This window comes from Girardinichthys multiradiatus, chromosome 19 (genome assembly GCF_021462225.1).
Source record: "Girardinichthys multiradiatus isolate DD_20200921_A chromosome 19, DD_fGirMul_XY1, whole genome shotgun sequence".
Taxonomy (NCBI): Eukaryota; Metazoa; Chordata; class Actinopteri; order Cyprinodontiformes; family Goodeidae; genus Girardinichthys; species Girardinichthys multiradiatus.
Window position 1 is genome coordinate 8,790,437 of NC_061811.1, and position 27,442 is coordinate 8,817,878.

Sequence of the window (27,442 nt, forward strand, 5' to 3'; positions counted from 1 at the left end):
ACTTACCACTGCCATTTTGTGTCTCCAAGCAGGCGTGCGCAGACAAAACATTCCCTGCGGGTTTGCACACAATTTATTAGTTCTGGGATGGTACCAACTAGGAAGTGGATTAAGAAAGGGTGGTTTGGCAAGATTATGTTTTATATGTTGATCTTGTAATAATTATTAGTATGAAAGTAAAGTAGTTTTAGTTTGTATGAGTTTGTAAATGTATTGTTTTGTTTGTTCCTTATTTAAAGTAGCGGTGTTATAGATCCACATTGGAAGCAGTCCTAGATATGGTTTCCTCCCATTTAGATTCATTTGTATTTAAGCAGTTTGTCATCCATCTGGCACCAAAATAAAAAGAAGCTTCCACAGATCGTTTTCGGCCTGGTTTAATGCTGCTGTTCGGGTCCTACCTTCATGGCTGTCCGACCAATCTGACAAGCATGTAACACCCTCTCTGATGCTCAGTTTAAACTTTAGCCAGTTACCATCTGCTGCCATGGGATTGACCATTTCACCATTTGTTATAAAGCCATTAAAGTGGGGTACCTCATGAAGTGGCCGATGCACATCCAGAGAGGCAGATGACAGAGCTTTTGGCTGGAAGATAAAGCATCTTGGCAATATCCTCCTCAATAGATAGGCAGTGCAGGAAGGCACACCTAATCTCCCAAAGGATTCTTCTAGCCTAATTGTTTCCAACAAATATTGTGAATTATGGGTGGGCAATATGGACTTAAAAGTTTATCATGATGCATTGTCATAATCTTGTGAGAACAATAAAAATGATTTAAAAATCAAACTTTTTGGTTTTTAGGCAACTATGTGGCTGTGGCTGCATGTCACCCATTTTAAAATAAGCTTCTTCAGGACACCAGTTACAAGATGAAACGTGATTTTCATCACCAAACTGCACAGTAACTGCATTTACCAAATCAAAAGTTAATTGAAAATAACGGTGCGCAGTTGGTAGCACTGTTGCCTTGCAGCAAGAAGGTCCTGGGTTCGATTCCCGGCCGGGGGTCTTTCTGCATGGAGTTTGCATGTTCTCCCCGTGCATGCGTGGGTTCTCACCGGGTACTCCGGCTTCCTCCCACAGTCCAAAGACATGCCTGTTAGGTTAATTGGTAACTCTAAACTGCCCTTAGCTGTATGAATGAGTGTGTGTTTGGTTGTTTGTGTGTTGCCCTGCGATGGACTGGTGACCTGTCCAGGGTGTACCCTGCCTCTCGCCCATAGACTGCTGGAGATAGGCACCAGCTCCCCTGCCACCCACTATGGAATAAGCGGTAGAAAATGACTGACTGACTGACTAGTTAAAAATTAGTTAATTGTGGTAAAACATACTGGCTGTACATCTAAGCATAATGGAACAGGATAGCAAACAATATGTTTATTAAACAGGGGATCAGTTGACCATTACAGCACCAGATGACAGTATGCAAAAATTAAAAACAACCACTTGTGGCCTGAGAAAGAAATGACTGAATGTACATTAAAATAAACACGTTTTTATGAACGCTGGTGTCCCTGCAGGATACTAGGAATGTCGGTATTAGCTCGATCAGAGGGTTGTAAGAAGAAGAGAGCCATCAGAACTGGAATTAAAATGTTGAATAAAAAAATACAATTTCATCAAAAATGTGTTGATCTGGAACAGACGAGGCTTCACATAATGTCTGGCGGCAGGATGCCAGGGTCGTCTCGTATTAGGCTGATCTCTGTTCTGAGCTTTTCATTTTCCTTTAAAACAAAAACAATGAAGAAAGTCTTTAATCTGATGCACTCATAATTTTAATAATCCATCAAAAAAAGTGTTTGATAACAAGAAAGTTTACCTCTTGTAGTCGAGTATTGTCCTTTTTCAGTTTGACCAGATATTCAATCCTCTGTTTGTGGTTCTTATGTCCGACTAATTTTCCGTTCTCCTCTGACAGTTTTTCATTCTGCTTACGCAGCACCTCGTTCTCCTGTCAGAAACAAATATTCAGTGACGCCTCTGCAGGTCTTTTTGGATTAGGTCTGTTCTTCTGTTGCACAGATATTCAAAAGAACAGAACAGAAATATCCGGGGGCAGACTGGGACAATAATCCACGGCGGGAATTTGATGCCATCCCAGCAGGCCACCACCAACAAACTAACGCAAGCCATCAAGACTGAGAAAAATTGAGCCCACATTGAATGCACGTCATCAACTGAATACCTACAAAATAAATGCTATTAAATAAATAACATTTAATAAATATAAATAAATAATAAATTAAATGAACGACTTTCGCTGTCCTTGTCTTACCCCATCTTTCTCTCTCTCAGTACTGCTGGCTGGTCTGCAAAATGAAGTGAGCATTTGAACTAATCTATACTTGTAAAGTTAATTGTATACAGACTAAAAGCGTAGGCAGCAGGTATGTTTTGTGCTCTTAAATTATACATGAAGATTCCTGCTCTGACCTCTTACTGCTGCTGTCCACCACCTCCATGACAGCATGAGCTCTTGCAGGACTAGTGCTGCTCACTGTACTGACACTGCTCTCTTCACCACCTTCGTAAAGAAAATTCCTAAATACACCCATAATTTTCCATCTATTCAAATCCACTTATTGACTATTTTTATGCACTGGCTATATTCATATAACAAATATTTTTCTTAAACTGAATTTTTTTAATTTGCAGTACCTCAAAATGGTTTAATAAATCAGTTTTGGCCCTCTTGGGTCCTCAAAGTTTAATTAACCTCTCTGTTAAGCTATATATGCTGGCATTTTTACTCCTTGCGACTAGTGTTTAGTCTTACTTCCTCCCTTAAGAAAAAATGTTAATTTAGCACACTTTACTGCATCAGTGGCCAGTGCTTTTATCTTCTTTAGCCTTAAGGGGTCTGTTTTTCCCCTAATACTACTGCAGTCCATCAGTTTCAGCCACGCTTCTGCCTGTGGCGGGAGCTGATGAAGAGAGGGTATTGATGACCCAAGACTCTAGACCGTCTAGAGAGAGATTCTGCAAAGATGCCGCTTGCCTCTATGCCCTAAATTTATAAAATGTTATATGAGAAGATTAAGCACTGCCCTGTTGGAAAAATGGGGTTGTACGTTTTATTTTCCCAGCAGGGGTGCCAATAATTGGGCAAGAATTCCCACATTTTTAAAACAACTCCTCTGATCTCTTGTTATTACCTGGAGAAGTTTCTCCTCATCATACACCCTCAGGTTTAGCTCTCTCAGCTCCAAGCAGCGGTTCCTCAACTCAGTGGTTAACTCTTGAATGCAGGTCTGTGACTGAGCAAAAGATGATTCCTGTTCCTGCAATCTAAGGCGCAGACACCAAGGCCAAAGCAGGTCAAACATCAAGCACCATCAAAACATAACAGAAAATACAGTAGAGTCAGGTATCCCTTCCTAAAATTACTCAGTGCTTACTTTCTTTGAGCAGCAGACAGCCTCTGCAATATTTGGTTCTGGAAGAGTTAAAGCATGTTATAAATACAATATCAGTATGAGTGAATAAAGACGAGCAAAGGAACCGATCCAGACCTTCTCTGCTCTCTCCTCCTGAAGCTCTTTCAGCACAGTCTGCCTGAGAACTTCACCAAACTCCTCACTAAAAGGAAAATGTTTATAAATTTTACTCATTCCATAAATAATACTATAATAATAATATTGCACTGTGTATTAAAAATGAAGAAAGCCAACCTATTATTATTTCCAGTCTGAGTGAGCTGGCTCTCCTTGGTGTAAAACGTATCTAGCAAACCTTGGATCTCCATTCGAACCATGTCCTTGTCTCTCAGCTCCTCCTTAAGAAATGCACAAAATAAATATTAATAGAATTAAAATTCAACCACGATACAAAAGGTGATTAATTGCACTGCAAAATAAATATTTAGATTAAGATCTTCATTTTGTCTGAAGCAGAAATTTGCACTAAAATCAACCTTGAGCCTTTGGATCTCCTCGTTTTTGGCGCTCCTCTCAGAGTTCAGCTCAGCTAGAAGAAGCTCCATGGTCATCATGGAGGAGCGCCTGTTCTCCAGCTCTCGCTCCTGGCTCTCCAACACGTCCGTCAGATCTCTGTTAAAGCTGCCCAAACCACAAGGAGTCTAAAACAGCCAAAAACAAACAGAATAATTATACACATGAAAGCCTCCAAGATAATGCGCTGCTTATAGATGTTGATCAACAATAATTCAGACAGTAAATGTTGCATGTGCTTCATTCCTTTAGGAATATTAGAGGCATAACCAAAGAACAAAGAGCTGTTACCCGATTTACTGATTTAGGTGTGACAGTCGGCTCAGTGGGTTTAAATCCTCCGTTTCTGACTGTTTTCTCGACAGTTTCTTGCTGTTGTTGCACCTGGTATGAAAAACATTTTGTTTCCCATCCATTTCTTTTTTTATGTCACTAATTTATTTATTTTATCCTGTAAACGGACGGTTTAAAAAGCTTGTTTACCTTCTGCTCTAGACTCTTTATGATTAACTCCTTTTGCGCTGCTTGCTCTTGCGTTGCTTGGAGAAGGCTTTGCTGCTCATCACAGACCTTTGTGAGTCTCTCAACCTCCTCAGTGGCGTAAGTTATCTCTTCCTGCAACACCTCCACCTACAGGAAAAATACAAACACTTATAAGCAACAATATTAAATGGTGGACTATGCATTAAGCGAGAGTATAACGAGCCTTTAGCTACAGGTTTAAGAGCGTGAAGAGCTATGTTTTTGGACTCGGCCGACACTTTGAGTTCAGGTTAAACGTTAACCTGAGCCAGTGCTGAGGGTGATGGAGGAGACAGTGTTGTGGATCCAGACAGTCTGAGGTCTGTCGGTCAGGAAGTCCAGGACCCAGTTCCCCAGTGTTGGACTCAGTCCAAGAGAAGAGAGCTTCTGCATGAGGGTCTGTGGGATGATGGTATTAAAATCTCCCAACAATGGAAAATGTTGGGCATAACACAAAGTATTTGTCTCTTAAAAAAATTTTTTTTTGCATTCTCTTTAATTTAATTGTAAATAGGACCACATCTCCATCATCCAGAGATTTTTATTCAAAAGCAAACTTTGCTCCACCCAAATCTGCTTTTTGGCTAAATACAGCAAGTGTCTTTAAAGAGTGACCCAAATCCTGTTCTTACTGCTGAGAATAGTTGAGCCCAAAGTAATCTGCAAACTGGATGCTTGGTGCCCAGAAAACCTCCAAAAGGGAGGCACCCAAGGGGCAAACTGATCAGATGCCCAAACCACCTCAGCTGACTCCTTTCGAGGCAGAGGAGCAGTGGCTCTACTTCGAGCACCCTCTGAATGTTGGAACTCCTCTTTCTCTCCAACGCTGAGTCCAGTCAACTTTCTGAGGAAGCTCATTTCGGTAGCTTGAATGCAGGATCTCTTTCAGTCATGATCCATACCTCATTACCATAGGAGAGGGTCGGAACGTAGATGAACTGGTAACTCAAGAGCTTTGCTTTATGGTCCAGCACCTGTATTACTGCAGACGAAAACCCAATCTATCTGTCCATCTCCCATTCCATCCTACCATCACTCATGACCAAGACATCAAGGTACTTAAACTCCTCCGCTTGAGGCAGAGACTGACCCCCAACCCACAGGGGGCAGTCCATCCTTCTCTGTTCAAGAACCATGGCCTCAGACTTAAGGGAGCCAAGTCTCATCTTGGCCACCTCACACTCAGCAGGGAGCTCCAGTGCACACTGGAGGTTGTGGCCTGAAGAAGCCCACAGAACCGCATCATCTACAAGAAGCAAAGATGAGATCCCGAGGTTCCCAAACTAGACGCCATCATCTCCACAACTACGCCTTGAGATCCTGTCTATGAACACCACAAGCATGGTCACAAGGGACATCCCTGGCAGAGTCCAACTAGGAACAGGTCCGACTTTGTGCCGAGAATGTGGACAAAGCTCTTGCTCTGGGCATACATGCATTAAACCCTTAAAAGTCTCTCCCCAAAATACTCTCATGATCCCCTCAGCAATACTGCGAGAAAATTATTGCTTATTATTGCTAGTAGAAACTAAATTTTACGATATCAAGAATTAGAAGTTTAAGATGTCTAAAAATCCCTAATATTACCTCAGAATAATGATGTTTGACACAACTGAACTGTTGATCATATTCAGGAAGTAATCTGACAATTGACACATTGGAAATTTGGTTTGAAGATCCTTCATATGTACTGAAATGTTAAAACAGCTTGCCGATGAGAGCACAAAGCAACTTTTATGATATTAAAGAGACCTTAAACCGAACAGAATGATAGGCGTAACGTTTGTAAAAAAAAACATGCCGTACTTTGAGACCCATAACCGGAAAATGCGAAGCACGCATCAGGGCGTGACCACATAGAGACATGCCGTCGTGTAAGATACATAAAATAAGGCTGTTTAATTTGTTTAATAACAGAACAAGCTTCTATAGGGAAGGTAACCTTAAGTGACTTCTGTTGTGATCTGCATATCAAAAATTAATTAGCCAGACCATGAAGGTGGGGCGATGATGCCCACCTAATATAAGGGCAGGGAAAATGGTGCTTACTGAGTCCTCGACTAACAGAATAGGATTATTCACTTTCAGAAATACTTTGACAAGCAAACAAACAGCTTCAAGGTCATAAACACTGCATCTTCTGATAATCTCAGGCATATCATCTGTGGAATAAGAGATTATTTTATCTCAATTGAGAAGGCTTTTTGTACAGGCCTCGTTAAAAAAGCAAAGATGTGTGCAAAGAGTTAGATTTCTGAGGATAAATATTGCTACAAGCACATTAACAAAACAAATGAGAATCCCAGCACAATACCTCTATCTTGTTGGACACCATCTTTCTCTCCAGAGTTTCTTTTAGGTCACAGATTTCAGCCTTCATCTTCTGGTTTTGCTCCCTAATGTTGTCCCTTTCACAGCAGGCAGTATTAAACTTGGCCTAGAACACATATTGTTATATTAATATAATAAACATTGCTAGAAGAGCAGTGGAACAATATAAAACTGATGAAAGGTAAAAAGAGGAAGAGTACAGATATGTCTTTAATTTCTCCAGACAGATGAATGATGGTCTCCTCCTTCTGGCTCAGCTCAGCACGAAGATCTCTGGTTTGGTTCATGAGGTCTAACAGAACGTCCTGTTCAAGAGCACAGAGGGGCATTCAGAAGGGCAGCAGACACACTGAGGTCATATTTAAGCAACATGAGAACATGCTTTACTTTGTCATGTTTAATCTCCTGCTCCAAGCTGGTAATCGTTCCATTGGCAGAAGTTAGATTCTGCTCCAGATCAGCGAGTTTGGATGACTTGAAAACAAAAGTAAGACAACAAGGATAAGTTACAGCGGTGAAATATTGTTAAGCTAACTATGTGCACATAGGCAAACTATTATTTTGACCAACCAGTTGTTGATTTTGTAGAGTCAAGTCTGAGGCTTGTTTTCTAAGCTGTGTGTTCTGCTCCATGGTTTCAACCAGCTCCCTGAAACAAAGGAAACGTCCATCATGTTAATATTTGGATAATGCAGTTAAGGAGTATTTTAAATAGTTAAATGTGTGAGGAGCTCACTTCAACGTGCTTTCTTTGTTTTCTCTCAGCTGCGACATCAGACTCCTTGTGCGCTCCTGCTCGGCTTGCAGCGAATTATTTAAATCCTGCAGAAAAAAACATCAGAAACAGGAATAATCAACGGCTGCATTTCAGAAAGATCATTGTAAAATGTGAGAGTTTCCATTACCAAGACCTCCACTTTCAGCTGGTCGGCCTCCTTCTGCCTGTTGCACAGTTCCTGCCGTGCCTGATCAGCCTCAAACTTGGCCTCCGCTTGCAGCTGGTCGCAGGAATCCTGCAGAGTTCGGTGCTGCTCCAGAAGCTGCTCCCACTCCAGTCTGGAATGAGGATGCAGAGGATCTTAGCACATAAATACATGAGATCTGAGGGCACATTGAACTTCTGCTTACTGGACTTTGTCAAGTTGGAGCTGTGTGCTGATCAAGTTGCTGGAAAGCCGACTCATCTCCTCCTGATGCTCACTCCGAGCGTCTCTGAGCTCGTTCTTCACACAGTCCAGCTCCTTGTCGGACGACTGGAGGACCAACCGTAGATCTCTGATCTCACTCCTCAGAACTGTAAATCAGAGAAGAGATTATCTCAAGCTAAAGTCAAAGCAGAGCATCACAAAGAAGTTCACAAGGAAGCCTCAGAACCTCACCTTCTGCAGCTTGTTGATCAGACTGAAGGCTCTGCTGCAGACTGTTAACAGTTTCCCTAAAGGTGAGCTGATCTTTGTTCCTATTGGTTCGTTCTGCAAGAAGTTGCTGTAGAGGATGTAAGCAATGAATTACTCAGAGGAGTCACAAAAACCAATTAGAATAACATCAAATGAAATACGGGTACCTCCTCTTTTTGGTCAGACTCCTGAGAAATCACAGCAATCTGCTCCTCAAGTTTTGCAATTTGCTGCAACAACTTGCTGTTGTTAATCTCCTCTTCACTCAGCTGTGTTTGGACACGACTCACTTGATCCTGGATGACCAAAATGCAGCGTCAAAGCAGAGAATGCTCCATGTACAAGACAAACCACATTAGCGTACCTGCACTTGGCGCAGCTCCTCCGTCAGGGCCATCTCAGTCATGTCTGACGGAGGCTGCTCAGACCAGATGTCTTCTCCATCGTTGTCAAACCCGCTCAGATGTTCTGGACTGGAAAGCGGCACGAACCGGGACCGCAGGTTGTACGCTTTAGTGGGTGTGGTGAGAATCTGGAGAAAAATACGTTTTAATGACAACCCTAAATTCTGATTTTCCAACATTTCACTCAGACAACTTGTAGGACAAACAGAGTCATAAAGTTTAAACCAGGTGTTTACACACAGTGCTGCAAAAGACAACCGTTTCTCTCACTGTCTGACCTAAAACAGGACAATTTTAGTCTGATTTAATGCCAGTTAGGGTCACAAAAATTATTATTATTTGCTTAATACCAAAAGAGTTTGTTTTAACTTTCTTCCATTTTAGAAGTTAACTTAAATGTCCTCATTATTTGGTAGAATAATGTTTTAAACTTTATAAATTGGGTGAAACATTTTGGGTTTCCACCCACAAGCTTCTCACAATAGTTTGCAGGAAATGTGGCCCATTCCTCCTGACAGAACTGGTGAAACTGGGTCAGGTCTGTCAGGGTGTAGCCCTTGTTGGACTGAAATCAGAGCTTCATAAGGGCCCCTCCAAAACATTTGCCACTGTGAAATGAGATGCTGCTACAATAATTCCAAATAATCTTCGTTCCTCATGATGCCATCTATTTTGTGAAGTTCACAAATCTTTCATGCAGAAAACTCCCCCGACAACATGATGCTGCTACTCCCGTACCTCACATTTTAGGTGCTTTTCTCAGGGTTCCACCCTTCCCTTTTTTCTCCAAACTTAACGACGGTCATTTTTCGAAACACCCTAATTTTAGTTTCCTCAGACCAAAGGACATGTCGCTTAAATATTGTCTCACATTTTAAGGTTTTTGTAACCGAGAGCATTTGTAAACTATAATCTAGCTTTTTATGCTGCTTTTGGAGCAATGGTCTCTTCCTCTCTGAGTACCCTTTCAATCCATGTCGGTACCGGACTCATTTTACTGTGGATGAAGACATTCTTTCAAGCTTCAGCCAGCATCCTCGCAGTATCTCATGCTTTAGTTGTTGAGTTGATTCACACATTCCCACCCTGTTTATACTTGCACATTGTTGTTTAAACATTGCCCAGTATGAACCAGACTTGTGAAAGTCCACAGTTCTCTTCCTGATATACTGGCCAATTCGTTCTGGTTTATCCAGGGAGGCAGAGTGCTTGGGGTGTTGCCTCACAGGTGTAACTCTAGTTACCTCAAATGTTGTGAAGTAACCTATCAGGAGTTTCACAGATATGTGCATGGAAATATCCAAACTAATCTCAGTGTATGTACATTTCCAAAAAAAACAAAAAACAAAATGAGGAATCTTCATATTCTGGCATTTAACAAATAGGAATAGTTTTGGTAAGCCTCACTAAATTAAACAGGTCAATTTTATTCTGATTTAATGTTCGACTGTGAGAAAAACTGTTGTCTTTTTATACAGAGTATGTAAACATCTGGTCTCTGCAGTACTCACCTTTATAGTTTCAACATGAATTCTGTTCAGCTCAGAGACTTCATGTTTTTTGCAGGCATGAGTAGCTTCCAAAATGTTTTCCAAGTGCCTATTGGACTTCTCCAGGTATCTTTTGTCAGACTGCAGCTGAGACAGTTGTTTCCTGAAACACGGAGCACCGAGTCAAACTGGGCACAGCTTACAGGATTTAAAATGAAAGAAATCATTTTCATGGCAGAACTTCTGGAGAACGAGTCAAATTCTGCTGATGTAAATCTAAATGTAAGATCTGAGTGAAATCAGTTTTCAACACGTTTTATTTTGCAAGCAAGAACAGAAGCCTTATTACTGTATGAAACAAAGAGAGTTTCACATCCCAAATTTATTCTGCTGCACAGATGTGATCGATGAAGAGTCATGATAAAGATGTACAGTTTGTGCACTCTGACCTAATGTCACAACTTTAAGGGTTCGCTTTAAAATTTCTTAGTATTCTCTGGGAACTGGAGAAAAAAGAACAAAGACTTAAATACCAGACACTGGAAATACTTACTAATAGATTAAATTTCCTTGAAAAATATATTTATACCCATTTTCATTTTTATTCCTTCTTTATCACCTTTGAAAAATATTCTAATTTGTTTTTATTATAACAAATCTCAAATATATTTGTTTTCCTTTTTCCTACTTCACTGTGAAATTACAATTATTACCATAAATGTGTACTACTACTATGTTTGATGAATTAACTGATTGGCTGCTTGACTGAATAATTTATTCTTTAATTTAGAACATGCAAACTCCATGCAGAAAGACCCCAGGCCGGGTTTTGAAACCAGGACCTTCTTTCTGAAAGGCAACATTGCTACCAACTGCACCACTGTGCAGCTGCGTCAACCATTAGTATGATGATGATGATGATCATCATTATCTTCTCTACATTTTCATCTAATATAGGGTGATTATATCGCCATCTTTTATTTGAACAACATTAATTTATTCATTGACTTCTTTCTCTTGTTGCCTTTATTTATAGATATTTTGGAAACATTATTTAAATTTTACTGTTGATGCAGCATCTGATATTTTAAAGTCGAGAAAAATGGAGCTCATTGGTCCATTCCAATGTTTTTATTTTCTTATCTTACTTTTACTCGTGATATTTTTATGTGTTATTATTGGTATTTTTGGGGACACGCTAATCGTTTCTTTATACTCCTCCAACCACTGATGCAATGCAGAAATTAGGCACTTTAGTGTTTCTAGATGTATTTGCAGTTTATATTTTTTCCCCCTAGTTTTATAAATAGTCTTTGTGTTTTTCTGTCTTTTGTAAAACATTCAAAAACCCACATATGCTTCCTGATTCAACACCCTTCTTACTTTGTGACGTCTTTGTACTCCTCGAAAGCCTGCAGGGCAGCTGTGAGGTCCGACTGTTTCTGCAGCAGTTTTGCGCTCAGCTTTTCCACTGTGGCTGCAGACGCACAATCTGTTGCAGAAGATGTTGAAGACGCAGTGGAAACTGTGGAAGAGCAGCAGGTGATTATTAAAACTGAATGTGAAGAATATTTACTTTTTCTAGATATCTGATGCAACATCCTTGCCTTCTGTGAGTTTTTCTGACTCCAGCACCCGCTGAAAGGCCTCCTCCAACTCAGCTGCAACTTGGGTGGAAACTTCTTCAGCTTTTAGCACAGATTCAAGAGAACGCAGCAGACGGTTCTCTTCTCTGAGGCTGTAATTCTCTGCTGCATATCGAGTCATCTTTGGATGATGGTCAACCTTAAAACCAATTGAGGTAAAGCAACAACCCTTAGATAATAAAAAGAGGGAAATATACTCGTTTCCTTAGTGGTGGACCAAAGAGACTTATTTACCTGATCACTTAAGATCTTAATTTCTTCTTTCAGCTGGTCAATCAAAGCCTGCGACTCAGCGTCTGACAGCGAGCTTTGCCCCGCCTTTAGCTTCTTCTCCAGACGGGAGATGTGGTCCTCTCTAAACCTGATGATCATTCTGCTGGAGTGAATGAACTTGTCCTTTTGGGTCCAGGCCTCCTCCAGCTGAGCCACCTTCTTGAGCAGGATCTGAAAATGGGGAATAAAGCTGTTAGAACTCACAGCAGAGTTGCTTCCCAAGGTAAATTAAAATCCCCTCACCTTCTTCTCCCCGTTTTGCTTCTTCCACAGGCGCACAGCAGCCATATATTTCCCTTTATACAAAACATCTTGTTGGTTTTCAGCTGAGGGACCTGAAAAGAGTCAGGGGATAAGAAACAGAGCCGAGTTGGGTTGTATCGCAGGTTTGTTTGAATGGCATGCATTTATTGAAACATTTGATGATTCATTTTAGGAAACAAATATTTAAATAAAAAGTCATTAAGAAATTTTTTTTTTGACATTAAATGCTAATAAACTGTTTTTTACGTCTCTTTTAAAAGCTTTACTTATAGTAAACAAATTACTTTTATTTGAGAAGGGGTTGCTTGTTTCCATGCTGCCAGACACAATGAGAGAAGATCTTTGTGTGCACATACACTCATGCGTGAAAAATAAGGACACCCTACCGGGCGGTAGCGGGAATACAAACTCAGGCCTGGGAGGAGTTTGATGATGCCATGGAGAAGAACTACCGGTCAGCCTCGAAGTGATTCTGGCGAACCGCCCGGCGCAGTGTGGTTTTCATCCCGGCCACTGAACACTGGACCAGCTCTACACCCTCTACAGGTGCTCGAGGGTTGCCCAACTGGTCCACCTGGACCTGGAGAAGGCTTTTGACCGTGTCCCTTGTGATGGCTCAGGCATCTGCATCGGATGACTTCTGGACTTCTCCCACGGGAGGTGTTCCAGGCACGTCCAACCAGGAGGAGGCCCAGGACACGCTGGAGGGACAAGTCCTCTTGGCTGGCCTGCGAACGCCTTGGGCTTCCCCCGGAGAAGAAGGAGGAGGTGTCTGGGGAGAGGGAAGTCTGGGCGTCTCTATTGTCTGCTGACCCAGTGACCCAGACCCGGATAAAGTGGAAGACGACGAGTACGGGTACGAGTATTCTTATAACCAAATATAATAGAAAAATATACAAGCTGTCATAGGGTGTCCTAATTTTTCCACATTGTTGTATAGTGCTCATGTACCTTCGGAATAATTTGGAAGCAGATCATATTTTATTTTATTTTTTTCCGGCACTAGAGGCCATTATTTTTGATAGTAGGCAGACAGGAAGGATGGGCAAAGAGAGGGGGAGACATTCGGCAAAAGTCGCGGGTTCCGGGACTCGAACCCGGGACGGCCGCTTCAAGGGCTATAACCTCTATATGTGGTTGCGCGCTAACCCCTACACCACCAGCGCCACGCCAAGCAGATCATATTTTTAATTGATTTTGTGAATGTCCCAGATGTTTTTTATTAACTCACTGGTCTGATTTCAAAATTATGTGAATTAACTTTAAATTGTTGCTTGTGAAGTTCCTTTTGCGACATGATACATCTGCATGTTGTTACCCATGAGAGGCTGAGGTCCTCCCGGTGCAGAGTCTCCTCCCAAAGAGGTCAGAGCCTGAGCAAGCTGCTCCTTCAGCTTCTTCACTTCAGCCTGTAACTGCTTCACATTTCCCTGTGTGTCCTCATTAATAACAGCCTGCAGAAACAAGAGTCCGAACAGGTGTTTTAGCAAAATCTCCAAAGCCTGCAGAGTTATGAGAGAACGTATGATGAAACACCTTGTTCTTGATCAGCTTTGCTCTCTGGGCAAACTGTAACGTGGACAGTGTTTCTCCAAAACACTTTGAACCAGGGTGCACGTTAGCTATGATGTAGGTCTTTGCATTTCCTCCAAGAGAATCCTGAAATAATTAAAAGCTTTAAAGAGATGCCATCCTGTCTGACTGTACAGAACACACCGCACTACAGGCACTTACCTTGAGCAAGAAGGTGAGTTTAGAGTCCCTGTAGCAGATGTGTCGGCTCTTCCCGTTGGACACATCCACCAGAGCCATAATGACCTGACCCAGGCACATGAGCGAGCGATTGATGCTGCTAGCCTCCTGCAGGAGAGGTACAGAAGCCATTACAAACCAGATAAAAAATTAATCCTGTGAAGGAAATCACACAGAAAACTGTACCTTGAGTCTGGACCCTTCGGTGTGGGTGTCTTTCTGTCTTTCAGATCCGGCCAGATCCACCAGATTCAGCTGAGACCTTCGGATGTTCACCACCTCATTGCGGGACTCCTTGGACTCAAGAGTCATGGTGAACACTGCGTGAGATCTGGAGGACTCTCGGTTCATGGAGGTGGAGGCCACACGTCGGTTGCGCCAGCCCATAGAGAGAACCTGCAGGGTTGTAGATGCAAAAAAGAATTTAAAGCCGCAACGTAGGGTTCTTCTCATGTGAAAACAGGATCAATTGCCTAAAGGTAACTGTTTAATCTTCCTTATCGCTAATAAAAAGAGACATTATTAAGGCTTTACCAGGTCAGACCTGAGAGTAACCTGATTACAGTTAGTACTATAATCCTTCCTACCTGATAGGCTTCAGCTGCTGAGTTCACAAACTTCTCCACAGCTCCTTCCACAAACACACCCTTCTTAATGTTCTCTCTGAGGAAGAGGCTGGCAGAGGCTGAATCCAGCAGGTCATAAATCTGTTCGTTGTAGATCTCAATAAATGAACATTTGCAGAGGAAACTTTTGGACTTTCCAGACTGTTTTAGGGGAGAAGAAAGAGCAGCGCACCGATGAGTTGAAACAACAAAATAGACGGTGCTGTGAAAAAGTGTTTGCGCCCAATTTCTTCGGTTTTTGCTTTTCGTCACAGTTAAAAGGTAATATCAAACAAACTTTAATATCTGACAAAGATAACTTGAGTAAATACAAAAGGCAGTCTTAAAATGATGGCCCTATGTGGAAAAGCAGTAACCCCTGATGGTAAATCATTAAATAATTGTGATCAAGCACATTTTTGGAAAGCTGAGTTCAATGTCACCAGCTACACCAAGGCCGGATTACTGCCAGACCTGTAGAATCAAGAACTTATTTAAATAGAACCTGTCTGACAACTTGAAGTAGCCTAGAAGATCTTAAAAAGCAACACATTATGCTCCAATTTAAAGAACATGTGAGAAACAAAGTCGCTGATTTCTATCAGTCTGGAAAGGGTTACAAAGCCATGTTTTTTTGCAGGACTCACTTGTCTCAGGTTAGAGTTCATAATTCAACAAAAAGAAAGAGACTGGACAAAAATGGCCTCTTCGGCAGCATTTTAAGGCCACGCCACTGCTGACCAGTAGTAGAGAAAGTTGAAATTTTTGGAAGGTGTGCGTCTCATGATATCTGGTGTAAAACTAACAGCATTTCACAAATAGAACATCATACCTACAGTCAAACATGATGGTGGCAGATTGATGGTCTGGGGCTGCTTTGATGCTTCAGGACCTGGACGACTTGCTTTTATAAATGACACCATGAATTTCGCTCTCTAGAAGAAAGTCCTGAAGAAGAATGTCTGACCATCCATTCGTGACCTTAAGCCCAAGCACCATTGGGTTTGGCAGCAGGACAATGAACTTCAGCACACCAGCAAGTCCACCTCAGAATGAATTGAGGAAAACAAAAGGTTTTGGAGCGGCCTAGTCAAAGTTTAGACTTTGAACCAATAGAGATGCTGTGACATAAGCAGGCCTTCCATGCTGCAATAAATTCTGCTGTGGCTAAATTAAAACAATATGCACAGAAATGTGGGGTGACATTCCTTCACAGAAATGTAAAGCGTTGTTGCAACTGCTTGACGGCGGTTTTTCTGGCAAACTGCGCACCACCAGTTTTCAGTTCAGGGGTAATTACTTTTTTACATAGGACCAGGCTGGTTTGGATTGGTTTTTCCTTTTAATAAATGAAATCATCTTGTGACAACTGCTTTTTGTATACACTCAGGCTATCTTTGTTGGATGATAAAATGTGTTTGATAATCTGAAACATTTAAGTGTGACAAAAAAAAGCCAAAATGGAAGAAACAATTGTGCAACCCCCTTTTTCCTGGGTGCTGTTACTGCTCACCCTTTCCACTTCTCTACCAATGAGAAAAAACAGGTACTCGAAGCTTCGAGGTATGACGCCCCTCAGCTCGTCTGTGAAGTTGTCCAGCTCAGACGGACCTGCAGCCAGACAGAGACAGGCGTGACTCGGGTTCTGTTAATGCTTCAGAACAATCAGAAACAGCAGTGAATGCTCACCAAGCATGGTAAATGTTTTTCCAGAGCCCGTTTGTCCACTGCAGAAACAAAAGAAGAATCTCATTAGCAACCGAGCTGGTGCTTTGCATGCAGAACGATATAAATGTTCTCTTTATATTTTACAACATTTAAAATATTGTACTTACTAAGCAAATATAGTACCATTATATCCATTCATGCAAGACTCAACAATATTTCTGGCCACGCTGTTGAAAACTGAGTCCTGTTGCAGAATGAAAGACAAACATTGATCTCTGACAGCTAGATTTGTGTAAACATTTGCAAATTTATTATTTATGATAACAATAAACCGACTAAAGGTGCCAGACCTGAGACGTGTCCATATCTGCCACATGGTCATAGGTGAAAGTCCGTGGTTCTGGTTTTGAGAGCAGACGGATGGTGTTGGGTGAGCTGACGTTCAGACACAGACTCTGATCCCCGTCTGTGGTCAGCCCAGTACCTTGGGTCAGAGGTCGCACTCGTACAAAGACTTTAATGGAATCGCTGTCTCCGCTGCAAAGCAACAAAATAACAGAATATTTCAACTGGCTGGCCGGGCTGCAGAGTGGGTTCGGTTTAGTGAAAGACACCAGTACACTATGGTTCTGGTGGGAAATTTCAGTGTGGGCATTAATGTTAACTGCAAATAAATTTTTCTGTCAAGTTATTTGAATCATTCTTACCCAATTGCACTAATTTTAATAAGAACGGGCTGGATTTATTGTATTTTTTTCCCCCACAGAAATAAAATTAGACCTACAGGCTCAAATGCACCAATCAGGGGTAACATTATGACCAAAGCAGTCATAACCTGTCAAAACATGGACTCCACTAGAACCCTGAAGGTGTGCTGTAGTATCTGACAACAAGATGTTTGCAGCAGATGCTTTAACTCCTGGAGGTTGTGAGGCGGGGACATTTTTATTCAGGATATTCTACAGATGCTCGATATGATTTAGTCAGGGGGAAATTAGAGGCAAAGTCAACACTTCAGACTCAGTCCAAACCTGATGCTGTCCATTGTTCAGGCAACATCATGAGCAATATATGACAGCAATTTCTACCAGAAAGCTTAGCAAAATGCAGAGATTAGCTTGACTAAAAGGCTATAGTTTGATGGACTGTTCCTGACTTCATTGATCCAGCTTCATTATGTACAACAGCTGTCTCTATTTAATCCCTGGCCATTCTTTCTTTCTTATTTGTTTATTAAACCCCTTGTCTCTGACCCAGTCATGGACTGCCGTCTCTTACTCATTGATCGCTGCTGTTCAGACGGGGGTCTGAGTACATCAAAAACTGCTGTCTGCAAGGATTTCACACACAACAATCTCTCAGGACAACGGTCTAAAAAAAAAAGGGATAATATCCAGTGAGCTTCAGTTGTTCGGATAAAAATACCTTGTTGATAAGCAGACTGGTTCAGGATGATAGAAGACAACATTAGCTCATTCACCCACTTGTGTACATCCATGGTATGCAGAAAACCCATCTCTGAACACACATGTCAAACCTTGAGGCAGATGGGCTACAGCAGCAGAAGATCACACCGGGTGCCACTCCTGTCAGCTAACAACAGAGACCTAAAGCTACAATTCACGCAGAGGCTCAGCAAACGTGGACAATAACAGATTGGAAAAACGTTGCCTGGTCCGATGAGTCTTGTTATCAGCTGCAGCATTCAGTAAGGTCAGAATTTAGGAAAACCTACATGAAAGTATGGCTCTACTCTGCCTTGTATCAATGGTTCAGGCTTGTGGATGTGGATAGAATGCTGTGGGAGGTTTTGATTGACACTCTTTGACCCCCTCGTAACATTTGAGCTTTTTTAAATTACCACAGCCTGCCAGAGTATTGTTGCTGACCATGTCCATCCCTTTATGACCCAAATCTACTTATCTTCTGACGGCTACTTCCAGCTCCATGTCACAAAGGCCAGTAGGTGCAAGTGAAACGTGAATGTTTCTACTTAATAGTAGTAAGGAAAATGTCAACACTTAACTGTAGATCTTTTAAATCCCACCAAATCCTAAGTATGGTGTATTTATGAAGTAGCTCAGGCTGTAAGAGCCTAGAGTTTAAAAAGCAGCCGATGTTACCTTGGTACTGGAGATGAACCAGATAGTTTCAACGTCCCCTGTACAGTTAGCTGTAAAGGTTAATCGCTTTACCTGAACATGTATTACCTGGCAGCAAGAAGTGTTGAATCTCCAGGTCCTGAAATGACAGAAATAAGGTCGAGTACATGAAATATTTCCTGCACGGCTAATTGTTTTAATCCACGTCCTGCGAGATCAACTGGCATCTTAACAGAGTCGGCCCAATGCGTGAATATCCACAGCTAAGCTAACAGTTTAAACTGTTTTAATACACTTTCTGCTTTAAGCCAGAAGATACAATAAACCGCAGTTCAGATACCAGCAGAGAGAACAAGTTTTACTATCTAGCGCACAGAGACGCTTTAAGCTAACCGAAAACAACCCTACCTTTTCCACTGGAGCTCATTATGGCAAACGTTACAAACCGGGTTTAACAAACCCGAACAGAGTGAACAATATCTTGTTTTCAAAGTAAAATTACAGAAGCTTAGCTAATATTGTTTACATCCTTTAAATTTGGCGGGCTCCTCTTCCTCTTCGTCGTTCTTCTTCTTCGTGTTTTAAGGCTACTGGTGAGCAACGTTTTGGCCACCAACTGGAATGGGGTATGGGTCGGGATATTATTGCTACATGTAATAAACTGATGATAGATAGATAGATAGATAGATAGATAGATAGATAGATAGATAGATAGATAGATAGATAGATAGATAGATAGATAGATAGATAGATAGATAGATAGATAGATAGATAGATAGATAGATAGATAGATAGATAGATAGATAGATAGATAGATAGATAGATAGATAGATAGATAGATAGATAGATAGATTAAAAAACTGTAATCTCTCCATTAATTTGGTCTCAGAATCAACTGTAGAAAGGAGTTCCAATGACGTCTTGTAATAAAAATCTTTTAATGTTCATGAGCACTGATGACAGTAGAGACACACAAGTTGTAGCGAACATTATCTTGGAACGTCTGTCATCTTTGGATCCTCTCTTTGATATGATTGGCTGTCTAACCAGGAAGCGCATTTGGTTTGAATGATTGGGTGAATCCTATTGGTGCGTCACGACTTTAAATTCCAAACGGCTGTGTATGATTCAGACACTGAAGAGGGCTTTTTGAAACAGAGTATTTTGTATTGATTGGTGGTACAGTTTATACATCTAAAAAAGGTTTTATAATTTCATCCCGGGTGTCCGGTATTTTCAGGTGGGTGGTGAATATTAACCTAATCGCTATACAGTGGGCAACAGATCTGACTTGCCTTCTCTGTTTAACCTGATTTGAAGTTTTTGTTCTGCTAACGGCTAGCTAATTGCTAATGGTTAGTGGTCTGCTAACGATAAAGGTTTTGTTACAGTAGAAACTTTTAATTAGAGCTGGAAGCTTGCCGCTGAGTTTTAACTTTAACGGGTGGTGGTTTCTCCCCGAACAGTGTTTATTGTTTAATATAGAAGAATACCTTAAACTGCTCAGCTGACGCATCAGTGATTTACTTTTTGGTCACATGCTAACTGATACATGGCTTCACAAACTATTTTCAGTGGTTCGTTCTGATGATGGACTGTGATAAGACATAGTAATAGTATCAATACGACTTTTCTACCCTTCTGTAATATAAGAGAGCCGGGAATAAAAAATGACATATTACTGCGTATCAAGGCTCGCCTCACCCAGATCTTACAATAAATCACTTTTCGTGTGTATTAAACACAAAAAGAAATGATAATATCAAAGGAAGGTAAAAGAAACAGGTCTTTTGCTGGAAATTGACATGTTTTTAGAATGGTCGTTTTTTTTTTCCCCTCCGTATTCTTCAGTTATTTCACTTACCAACAGTTTAACTGTATAAGTAAAGAAAAACGGTTCAGTACATCTATTAAAATGTACTTCTTTATAATGTTATACATGTTGTGTAGTGTCTTGTATTTATTTATGTTTTTATTTTGAAGTTTTCTGCTTAGTTTTAAAGTAAACAGCAGTGCCCTCTGGTGGTCACGTAGTGACACCTGCTGCAGCACGCAGGATGGGGCGGGGTCAGAGTGGGCGGAGTTGGACGTCGACTCCACCCTCAAACCGTTTTGATTGGATCGTTCTTCTCCTTCCCTCTAAATGCCCTGGTTTCACTCGCAGTGAAGTTGGATTTAAGTTGGATATTCAACGGACATTTTCTCCGTGGTTCACGGCAGGCAACGATGGATATTCATCCTGTGTGCTGTCACAGAGACGGCGGTTAGCGAGACTCCGTGCCTGAATGCGTTGGTTCTATCAGGGACCAAACCATGTAAACAAAAATACCCCAAAATCAAGAGCTTCCAGGTGTCCCAAACACTGAAAATAAGTACTGAACACTATGCTAGTGTTGGGCTTTAGGTGTTTTGTATTTTTGCTCCCCCTTATAAACTATACACCAAACCCCTGAACCATTTTCTGAATCTGTACATCTGCCCAAACCTCGTTACATGCTTTATAAACATATTACCACCAGTCAGAAACCTTGGCACACCAACATTTATTAGCTCTACATTACGACAAGTTAGTATTTTCTTTTTTTTATAAATGGGTGATGCTAAACTATTCCGAATACCATCAGTGGTGCCTGTCTCCTAGCACTGAAACCCAAAGCATTAGGCTACCGTCTATCACATCAAAACATTAGCTTATAACTGCGTTATAGTTTCCTTAAAAGCATCCAAGTCACTGTTTTCTTAAAATAAATTTCTTGAAATCAAAGCAGGCAGCAAATTCAACAGTAGGGCCTGAGTCATGTGTTTCTTGATTTTCATGTAAACTACATGATCATCCAGTGCTGACATGCATCACTGAACTTACAAGAAGCTCTTATCATCTGCATGCAGCTTTCAGAGTGACGCCTCCTTCAGCAACCTCCCCTGCCCTAAAACGTCATTTTGCTTCTTCATCTCCAACAGGATGAGTTCTGTCGGAGTTAATGATGAGAACTGTGCGGTCATCCCAGCAGAAAAGCACAGCAGCTTGTGTCAGGACAGATTTTTCTTGGATCAGCCCACTGGGAGGTCGTCTATCCTCCGTCAGACAGAGAACCTGCCCAGTAAGACCATGCCAAAGGGCGCTAAGGTACAGTTCAGTTTGTTTTTCTAGAGTATTTCTGTGTATTCTTACTTTTGATGCAACTTGAAATATGTAGGAGATCAACCTAATCAAATTTAACAGATTTTCTTTGTTTTGGTGAGTTTTTGCAACCAGGTGATCATACTACACTAACTGCCTAAATATATTTGTTTAGGTTTGTTTTCAGACCCCAAGAAGAGACCCTGTGACTAAAAGGATTATGTCTCCCAGCAACTCCATCAATATTACCCATGTGGAAGAGAACATGAAAGTAATGGAGTCTCTCAATTTGGATAAATCAGAGTAAGCAACATATTTTATACTTCCATCATGTCGAATTAAAAAAAATGTATTATAGGTAATGCTGTTGGTTTGGTTTTTGCAGCATTTTACTAAATGAACCCACCGAGCCTGCAAAACAAGGTGATTTTTCACATATTAGATTAATTACCTTTTTTTTTCTGTGGATAAACTAACCTGTACTGTTTACCCTCCCAGCAGAACCATCATCTTTGCCTGGCGACGACATGCCAATTCAGAGCAGCGGCGGCTATCGGCTGGATTTTGACAACCTAGATGCCATGAATCCTTTTCAGGGCTCCAAAAAGATGACTCTCTCTCCTGTGAGGCCTGTTGTCAAAGATCCATTAGATACTCGGCAGACAGATTCAGAGAATATCCTTCAAAAACTAGAAGTCGAAGCCACGCTGGACGACACACTGCCATTCGTGGAAAACTCGCTGGGAGACGTCTCAGGCAACATCAGCTCCACAGACAGCAGCGTGGTCACAGTGAATGTGGCAAAGGTACCTGAAATGGAAGAACAAGACTCGTGCACACCACCTGTTGAGAAGAAATCTGTTGGCATGTGCGCAATTGATCCTTTCCAGACAGCAGGTGGATCACTGTCTGGCAACTTACCTCCAACAACAGGTGAATTCTGGATTTTACAGCCTCCAGAGGAAAAGAAACCTGCCGATGTGACTGATGCTCCTGAGGAGAAAATGATGCCTGTCCAGCTGGATATGAAGCCCACAGCAACAGTTCCTCCAGTTCCAGCAGAAACGGCTGAATCAGAGCCTGCTGATGTTCACGTTCAAGGGGGACCAATCAAACTTGAGTTCAACTTCGGCGACGCCAGTGAAATCAAACGGAAAATGCCACCTAAAAAGCTTGGAAAAAGGTCCACTGATGTAAAACATAAGGGAGGAAAGCCGGCGTCAGATGCTAAACCATCTGAAGAGGCTGCTGTAGAAGCAGGTCCCATTGATGCTGCTGACGTTCCAACTTCCCAAGGTTCTTACCTCTTTGACTCAAAGATGTTTGAGGATCCAAACCTTAATCCTTTCAGCACTAAAACAAAAATTGCCAACTCTCCAAAGAGCAACATTATACCCGGCCCTGTGCTCCAAGAAATGGCAGCTTCTGCAGAAATAAAGGACCCTGAGGAAGAGGGAGCTACAGCATCTGAGAAGTGAGTAAATCTTTTAATCAGTCTCTGCACTTTATTTGTGGATATAATTTCACATTTAAACATTGAACGGTCTTTCCTGCAGCGCTACTGAGATGTTGCCTCCTGCTGAGCCCCATCAAGCAGCGGTGAGCAGTGATGCAGTTTGTTACAACTGTGATCAAAGTTTCTACTGATCATATATTTACACAACCTTTAATTCTCCTGAAATGGCAGATGGGCGATCATGTGGTTCTCTTTGAGAAAGACCTGGAAGATGGACAGGGGAGCCAGAACGCCCAAGTCCTGATGCCTCCTGAGCAGCAGTCTCTGATGGGTTCTCTGGAGTCTAATGAAGAGTTTGTTCCTGGAACCATGTGTGAGTGAATACCGATGACTAGAAATTCATCAGATATGAATCTAAAGATTAAGAAGTGCTTTATTTTAACTGTAACTGCATTCTGTTTCAGTCATGGCCAACGACTTTGATGGGCAGATTGATTACCTTGAGCAGTTTGGCTCCAGCAGCGTAAGTACAGAATGCATATAGTTAATACATTATTAGAATTTCTGCTGTGAAGGTATTTAAATGTTTTATCCTTGTGAGCAGTTTAAGGAGTCTGCACTGAGGAAACAGTCATTGTACCTAAAGTTTGATCCCCTCCTGAGTGAGAGCCCAAAGAAGTCTGTAGGCCCAGCTGCTCAGCTGCTCTCTGCTGCCCCTCCTGGACTGGCCTCACGGTATGGTTGTACTCCTCTCTTCATCTACTGATTGCTGTTGTCAATGGATACTGAAGCTGGCCCTTAAATGCAGTACACCCACAAGCAGTTAAAAAAAAAAAAATGTATCACAATACTTCTGACCTTTTTATTTAAAAAGACAAATAAGCACACCCATAAAGTGTTTGGAACGTAGTAAACTATGCTGGTTTTGTTTTTTTACATGACTAACTTGAACAGAGTGCAGCTTTCTAGTTCTGTTAAACGTTTCTGTGTGGGAGCAGCCACTCTGTAAACTGGAACGTTTAAGACAAAATTGGCTTCCTTATGCAGAAAACGGTTGCAGCATTTACCCTTAAAGGTAAGTGCTTGGTGACTGCTGTCAGTGTTTCTGGCTGCAGGTGCGGTCTAGGTTGTTGCATATGGAAAAAGGTGCAGGTTCCTACCAGTCTTGGGAAGTCTGGAATTTCATGAGATTTTGTAGGAACTTGTGAGTTTAGTCTGTTTTCGTGAGGAATCCTGCTGCGGGTCTTCAGGTACAGCATGTTCAGATTGTTTAATACTGAAGAGTGAACTTCAGTGGTGTCTTTATACTATTGTAGCCGATGCCTGTGCTGGAGTAGATTGTTTTGTTTTTTCTCTGAACAGCTTGCTCTACAACATTGTTTCTGTTGAACGTTAACATCCTCACTTCCCAATAGGCTCAACGATGCAGAGAAAGGGTCAACAGAAGGCCCACAAAAAGATGTTCTCAAGCTGGTGGAGGATGCAGCGGCCCCTGTGAGTCTGACCCTAAATCTGTGTCGAACTGTTTGGTGTTGGAGTTCCTGGCTGGTTTTTCATCTTGCTCGTCTGTCTCTCCAGCCTCCAATCCTGCAGAGTTTTGTCCCTCCATTTCCCAAACCTGCAGACGCCGAGGAGGCCATCATTGACGTGCTAAAGTACAGCCAGAAAGACCTAGATGCAGCCATTGCCAAGGTGCAGGCAGAGGTATGTCCTGCAACATGTAGCTCCCAGTAGGTCCATAGGATGTCCACAAATGTATATCGCTCTGGTTCTGTCTTCACTTGTTGTGCAGATTTAATAAAGGTAATAAAAGTTGTTCTGCCTTCTGAACAGGCCAAGGAGAAAGAGGAGCAGTGGAGTGCCAAGCTTAAAAAGCTGCAAGACCATGGTCAAGAAATGAGGTGAGCCCTGAATGCACACTTTGGGGTTTTCCCAGTTCAAATGTTTCCAAAGCAGTCTGGAAAAATCTGGAATTTGATATCCAGGCATGGAAATCAAATTCCAGACAAGTATGAAAAAGAAAATGGAATCTGGAAAATGTTTGTTTCCAATTGGTTGGTTTTTAATTTGCATGCTTTTAGCTTTGATTTGTCATTCAAGATTTTTTCCCAAATGTGGTTTTTAAATTCCACCCCTCTTTTTTTTCTTTTGGCATTTAAAAACATTTTAAAGAAATTAACCTAAAAACTAATTTTGTTATTCAGATTTGACAAGTGTTTTAAAGTAGATCTAATTTAACTTGCCTAAATAAAAAGGGCCCATTACCAAACATTTTCCATAATTTATTGGACATGACAGAAAAGCTGAACTAGCTCAAATGTCATATATTATGTGAAAATATTATTATATTCCACTTCTCACAGGAAAGTAATCGCAGAATTTGAGCTGTTGATTGCAAACATGAATGGTGAGTTTATGTAAGGCACATTTTATTTATCGCTCTGGTTCTTTTTCCTTAAACGCCTAAAAGCATTTTATTTTTCTCTTGAACAAATTAGCCAATCAGGAGAAGCAGAGGGAGGAGGCCCAGAAGAATCTCAACAAGGCTCTGATGGAGAAGGAGCAGGTGTCCAGCGACCTGAATGCCATGGAGAGATCGTTTGGCGAGCTGTTTAAGAGACTCGAGAAGTATAAGGAAGTTGTGGAGGGTTACAAAAAGGTAAGTTTCAGTGAGGAGGAACTCCTGCATTCTGATATTTGATGGCAGCAAAGAAATGTGAAATCCCTGTTCTGTCTGTGCTTCTGCCAGAACGAAGAGACACTGAAGGCCTGTGCACAAGACTACTTGACAAGGATGAAGAAGGGGGAGCAACGCTACCAGACACTGAAGGCTCACGCTGAGGAGAAAATCAACCTGTAAGACACTAAACCTGAACTTAGATTTGTTTTTAGCTGTAGAGACTAAAATTTTCTTATCTTCAGTGCAAATGAAGAGATCGCTGAGGTTCGATCGAAAAATAAAGCAGAGATTTCAGCTCTTCAAGCCCAGCTGAGACGGGAGCAGCTGAAGATTCAGTCACTGGAGAAGAGCCTGGATCAGAAGGTGAGTGATCCTCATTGTGAACTGACGTATAATAAAAACAAATGACACCTTTGTGTGGATTTATGTGTATGTCTGTGTTTCAGGAAAAAGAGGTGGAAGAGCTCACCAAGCTCTGCGACGAGCTCATATCAAATGTTCAGAAAAGATGAGCTCATCTATTAATAATACTCGTTTCTGTTTCACTTTGTTGCCTGTTTTTGTGCTCATGTAGTTTATTTTTGTGTTTGTCAGTGTTTCTATACTGTATAATAAAGACAATTTACCAATTTAAATATTTTCTTTAAAGACTTGTTTTTTAAGTTACCACTAGAGGGCAGTGTTTGGCTTTGTGGTAAGCATTATAGAGACTAAGTAACATTAGAGCATTGTTATATTCTATGTTCACTGTCGTCTGTTTGGAGCCAACGCTCATCTCCACGCTGCAGATCCTACAACTAAACAAAACAAAGCTCTCCTTCTTTCCTGAGCAATCACAGGTTCCTGTCACATCACTCCCAGAGTGGGACAATGCACTTCCTAAATGGTGAAAGGAAATCCTACCCAGATTGGAGCTGAATGAGGCGGGGGGTACGAGTCATTTAACTGGGAGAAGATGCTGTTGGGTTGGTGTAGTCTTGCAGGGACACATCAGTCATCTAAAGAGCCACCGTGAGACTGCGCCATGTCTGTACACTATCTGTTCAGCCTTTTATCAGAGCCACTCTGTGCCTGAGTTGGCTGCACTCTGTGTCACCTTTGGACACTTTAACCTGGGTCCCCTTTCTCCCTTTGATGGAGAAAGGGGACCTGGGGGTTTAGTCCACTTTTATTTTATTTTTTTACAGGCACATCCTGATAAAATCAAAGTTTCATAGTAATTTTAATTTTGTAGATGCATCCCTGCTCCAACACCAAATCAAATAAATGCTTTGTTACCAGGTCTTGGGGGGGGGGGGGGGATTTAGTGGAGGTGAAAAAGTGGGGGTAGAAAAAGGTGCACCAGCAACACAGATTGCTGCACCCTTGAGTACTGAGAATCAAAGCCCATTCAAAAGTTTAGGAGAGATTTGAAAGGTAGACTGCAACTGGAGCCAGACCTTCAAGATTTGCATCTCATTTGGAAATCAAGGTCCTTGGATCTGTAGTATGCCCATGTACATACTTTAGAGTAGGTCCATATTTGTATTAAAAATCTTTTTTCATTGGACTTGTGTAACATTCAAATTTTCTGATAAAACTGAATTCTGGGTTTCATTAAGCCATAATTATTAAAAATAAACTGCCATGAATCTATATAGAATATAGTGAAAGTCTTACAGATTTCTTGATTTTGGCTTCTGAAACATTTGTTTCAGATCAAACAAATTTAAACGCATTTTTCAAGATTCCTTGGAGAAACTCACAAAGCTGTTTTCAAATGATTGGACTCTAG

The 27,442-nt window shown here is 41.4% G+C and overlaps 2 protein-coding genes across 4 annotated transcripts; one reads left to right on the forward strand and one right to left on the reverse strand.

The window, feature by feature from the left end:
* Positions 1-1,366: 1,366 nt before the first annotated feature.
* kif15 (kinesin family member 15) lies at positions 1,367-19,032 on the reverse strand. Of its 2 annotated transcripts, none has more exons than XM_047345648.1 (35): positions 18,938-19,032; positions 18,520-18,550; positions 16,660-16,846; positions 16,477-16,553; positions 16,331-16,368; positions 16,155-16,252; positions 14,624-14,803; positions 14,223-14,432; positions 14,019-14,144; positions 13,821-13,943; positions 13,603-13,738; positions 12,264-12,355; positions 11,982-12,191; positions 11,709-11,886; positions 11,485-11,626; positions 10,123-10,264; positions 8,572-8,739; positions 8,375-8,503; positions 8,190-8,295; positions 7,939-8,104; positions 7,716-7,866; positions 7,547-7,632; positions 7,381-7,459; positions 7,198-7,284; positions 7,011-7,115; positions 6,794-6,916; positions 4,441-4,587; positions 4,249-4,341; positions 3,921-4,085; positions 3,679-3,782; positions 3,520-3,586; positions 3,406-3,443; positions 3,163-3,295; positions 1,827-1,958; positions 1,367-1,731 (listed from the first exon to the last, which is right to left on the reverse strand). In XM_047345648.1, exons 3-35 carry the CDS (start codon positions 16,672-16,674, stop codon positions 1,657-1,659), a joined length of 3,921 nt encoding a protein of 1,306 aa, XP_047201604.1. In that variant the 5' UTR covers positions 16,675-16,846; positions 18,520-18,550; positions 18,938-19,032; the 3' UTR covers positions 1,367-1,656. The 2 variants fall into 2 exon arrangements, with proteins under 2 accessions (XP_047201604.1, XP_047201603.1); XM_047345647.1 differs by having other exon boundaries at positions 18,820-19,013.
* A 462-nt stretch (positions 19,033-19,494) lies between these two features.
* tacc3 (transforming, acidic coiled-coil containing protein 3) lies at positions 19,495-26,303 on the forward strand. 2 transcript variants are annotated; one of them, XM_047345649.1, is made up of 17 exons: positions 19,495-19,651; positions 21,373-21,538; positions 21,708-21,835; positions 21,918-21,955; positions 22,031-23,006; positions 23,089-23,131; positions 23,220-23,361; positions 23,453-23,511; positions 23,593-23,723; positions 24,404-24,482; positions 24,567-24,692; positions 24,822-24,889; positions 25,352-25,395; positions 25,487-25,647; positions 25,738-25,844; positions 25,911-26,031; positions 26,115-26,303. In XM_047345649.1, exons 2-17 carry the CDS (start codon positions 21,374-21,376, stop codon positions 26,178-26,180), a joined length of 2,454 nt encoding a protein of 817 aa, XP_047201605.1. In that variant the 5' UTR covers positions 19,495-19,651; position 21,373; the 3' UTR covers positions 26,181-26,303. The 2 variants fall into 2 exon arrangements, with proteins under 2 accessions (XP_047201605.1, XP_047201606.1); XM_047345650.1 differs by having other exon boundaries at positions 22,034-23,006.
* The last annotated feature ends 1,139 nt before the right edge of the window (positions 26,304-27,442 follow it).

Excerpts from the sequence above, each read along its gene's own strand:
- tacc3 (XM_047345649.1), top strand. The coding sequence starts at position 21,374 with ATGAGTTCTGTCGGAGTTAATGATGAGAACTGTGCGGTCATCCCAGCA. Across the intron at positions 23,362-23,452 it reads GTTTGTTCCTGGAACCATGT|TCATGGCCAACGACTTTGAT; the intron begins GTGAGTGAATAC and ends ATTCTGTTTCAG. Across the intron at positions 24,693-24,821 it reads TTGCCAAGGTGCAGGCAGAG|GCCAAGGAGAAAGAGGAGCA; the intron begins GTATGTCCTGCA and ends CCTTCTGAACAG.
- kif15 (XM_047345647.1), bottom strand. Across the intron at positions 8,740-10,122 it reads TTCATGTTGAAACTATAAAG|ATTCTCACCACACCCACTAA; the intron begins GTGAGTACTGCA and ends ATTTTTCTCCAG. Across the intron at positions 7,633-7,715 it reads AGCTGAAAGTGGAGGTCTTG|GATTTAAATAATTCGCTGCA; the intron begins GTAATGGAAACT and ends TTTTTTCTGCAG.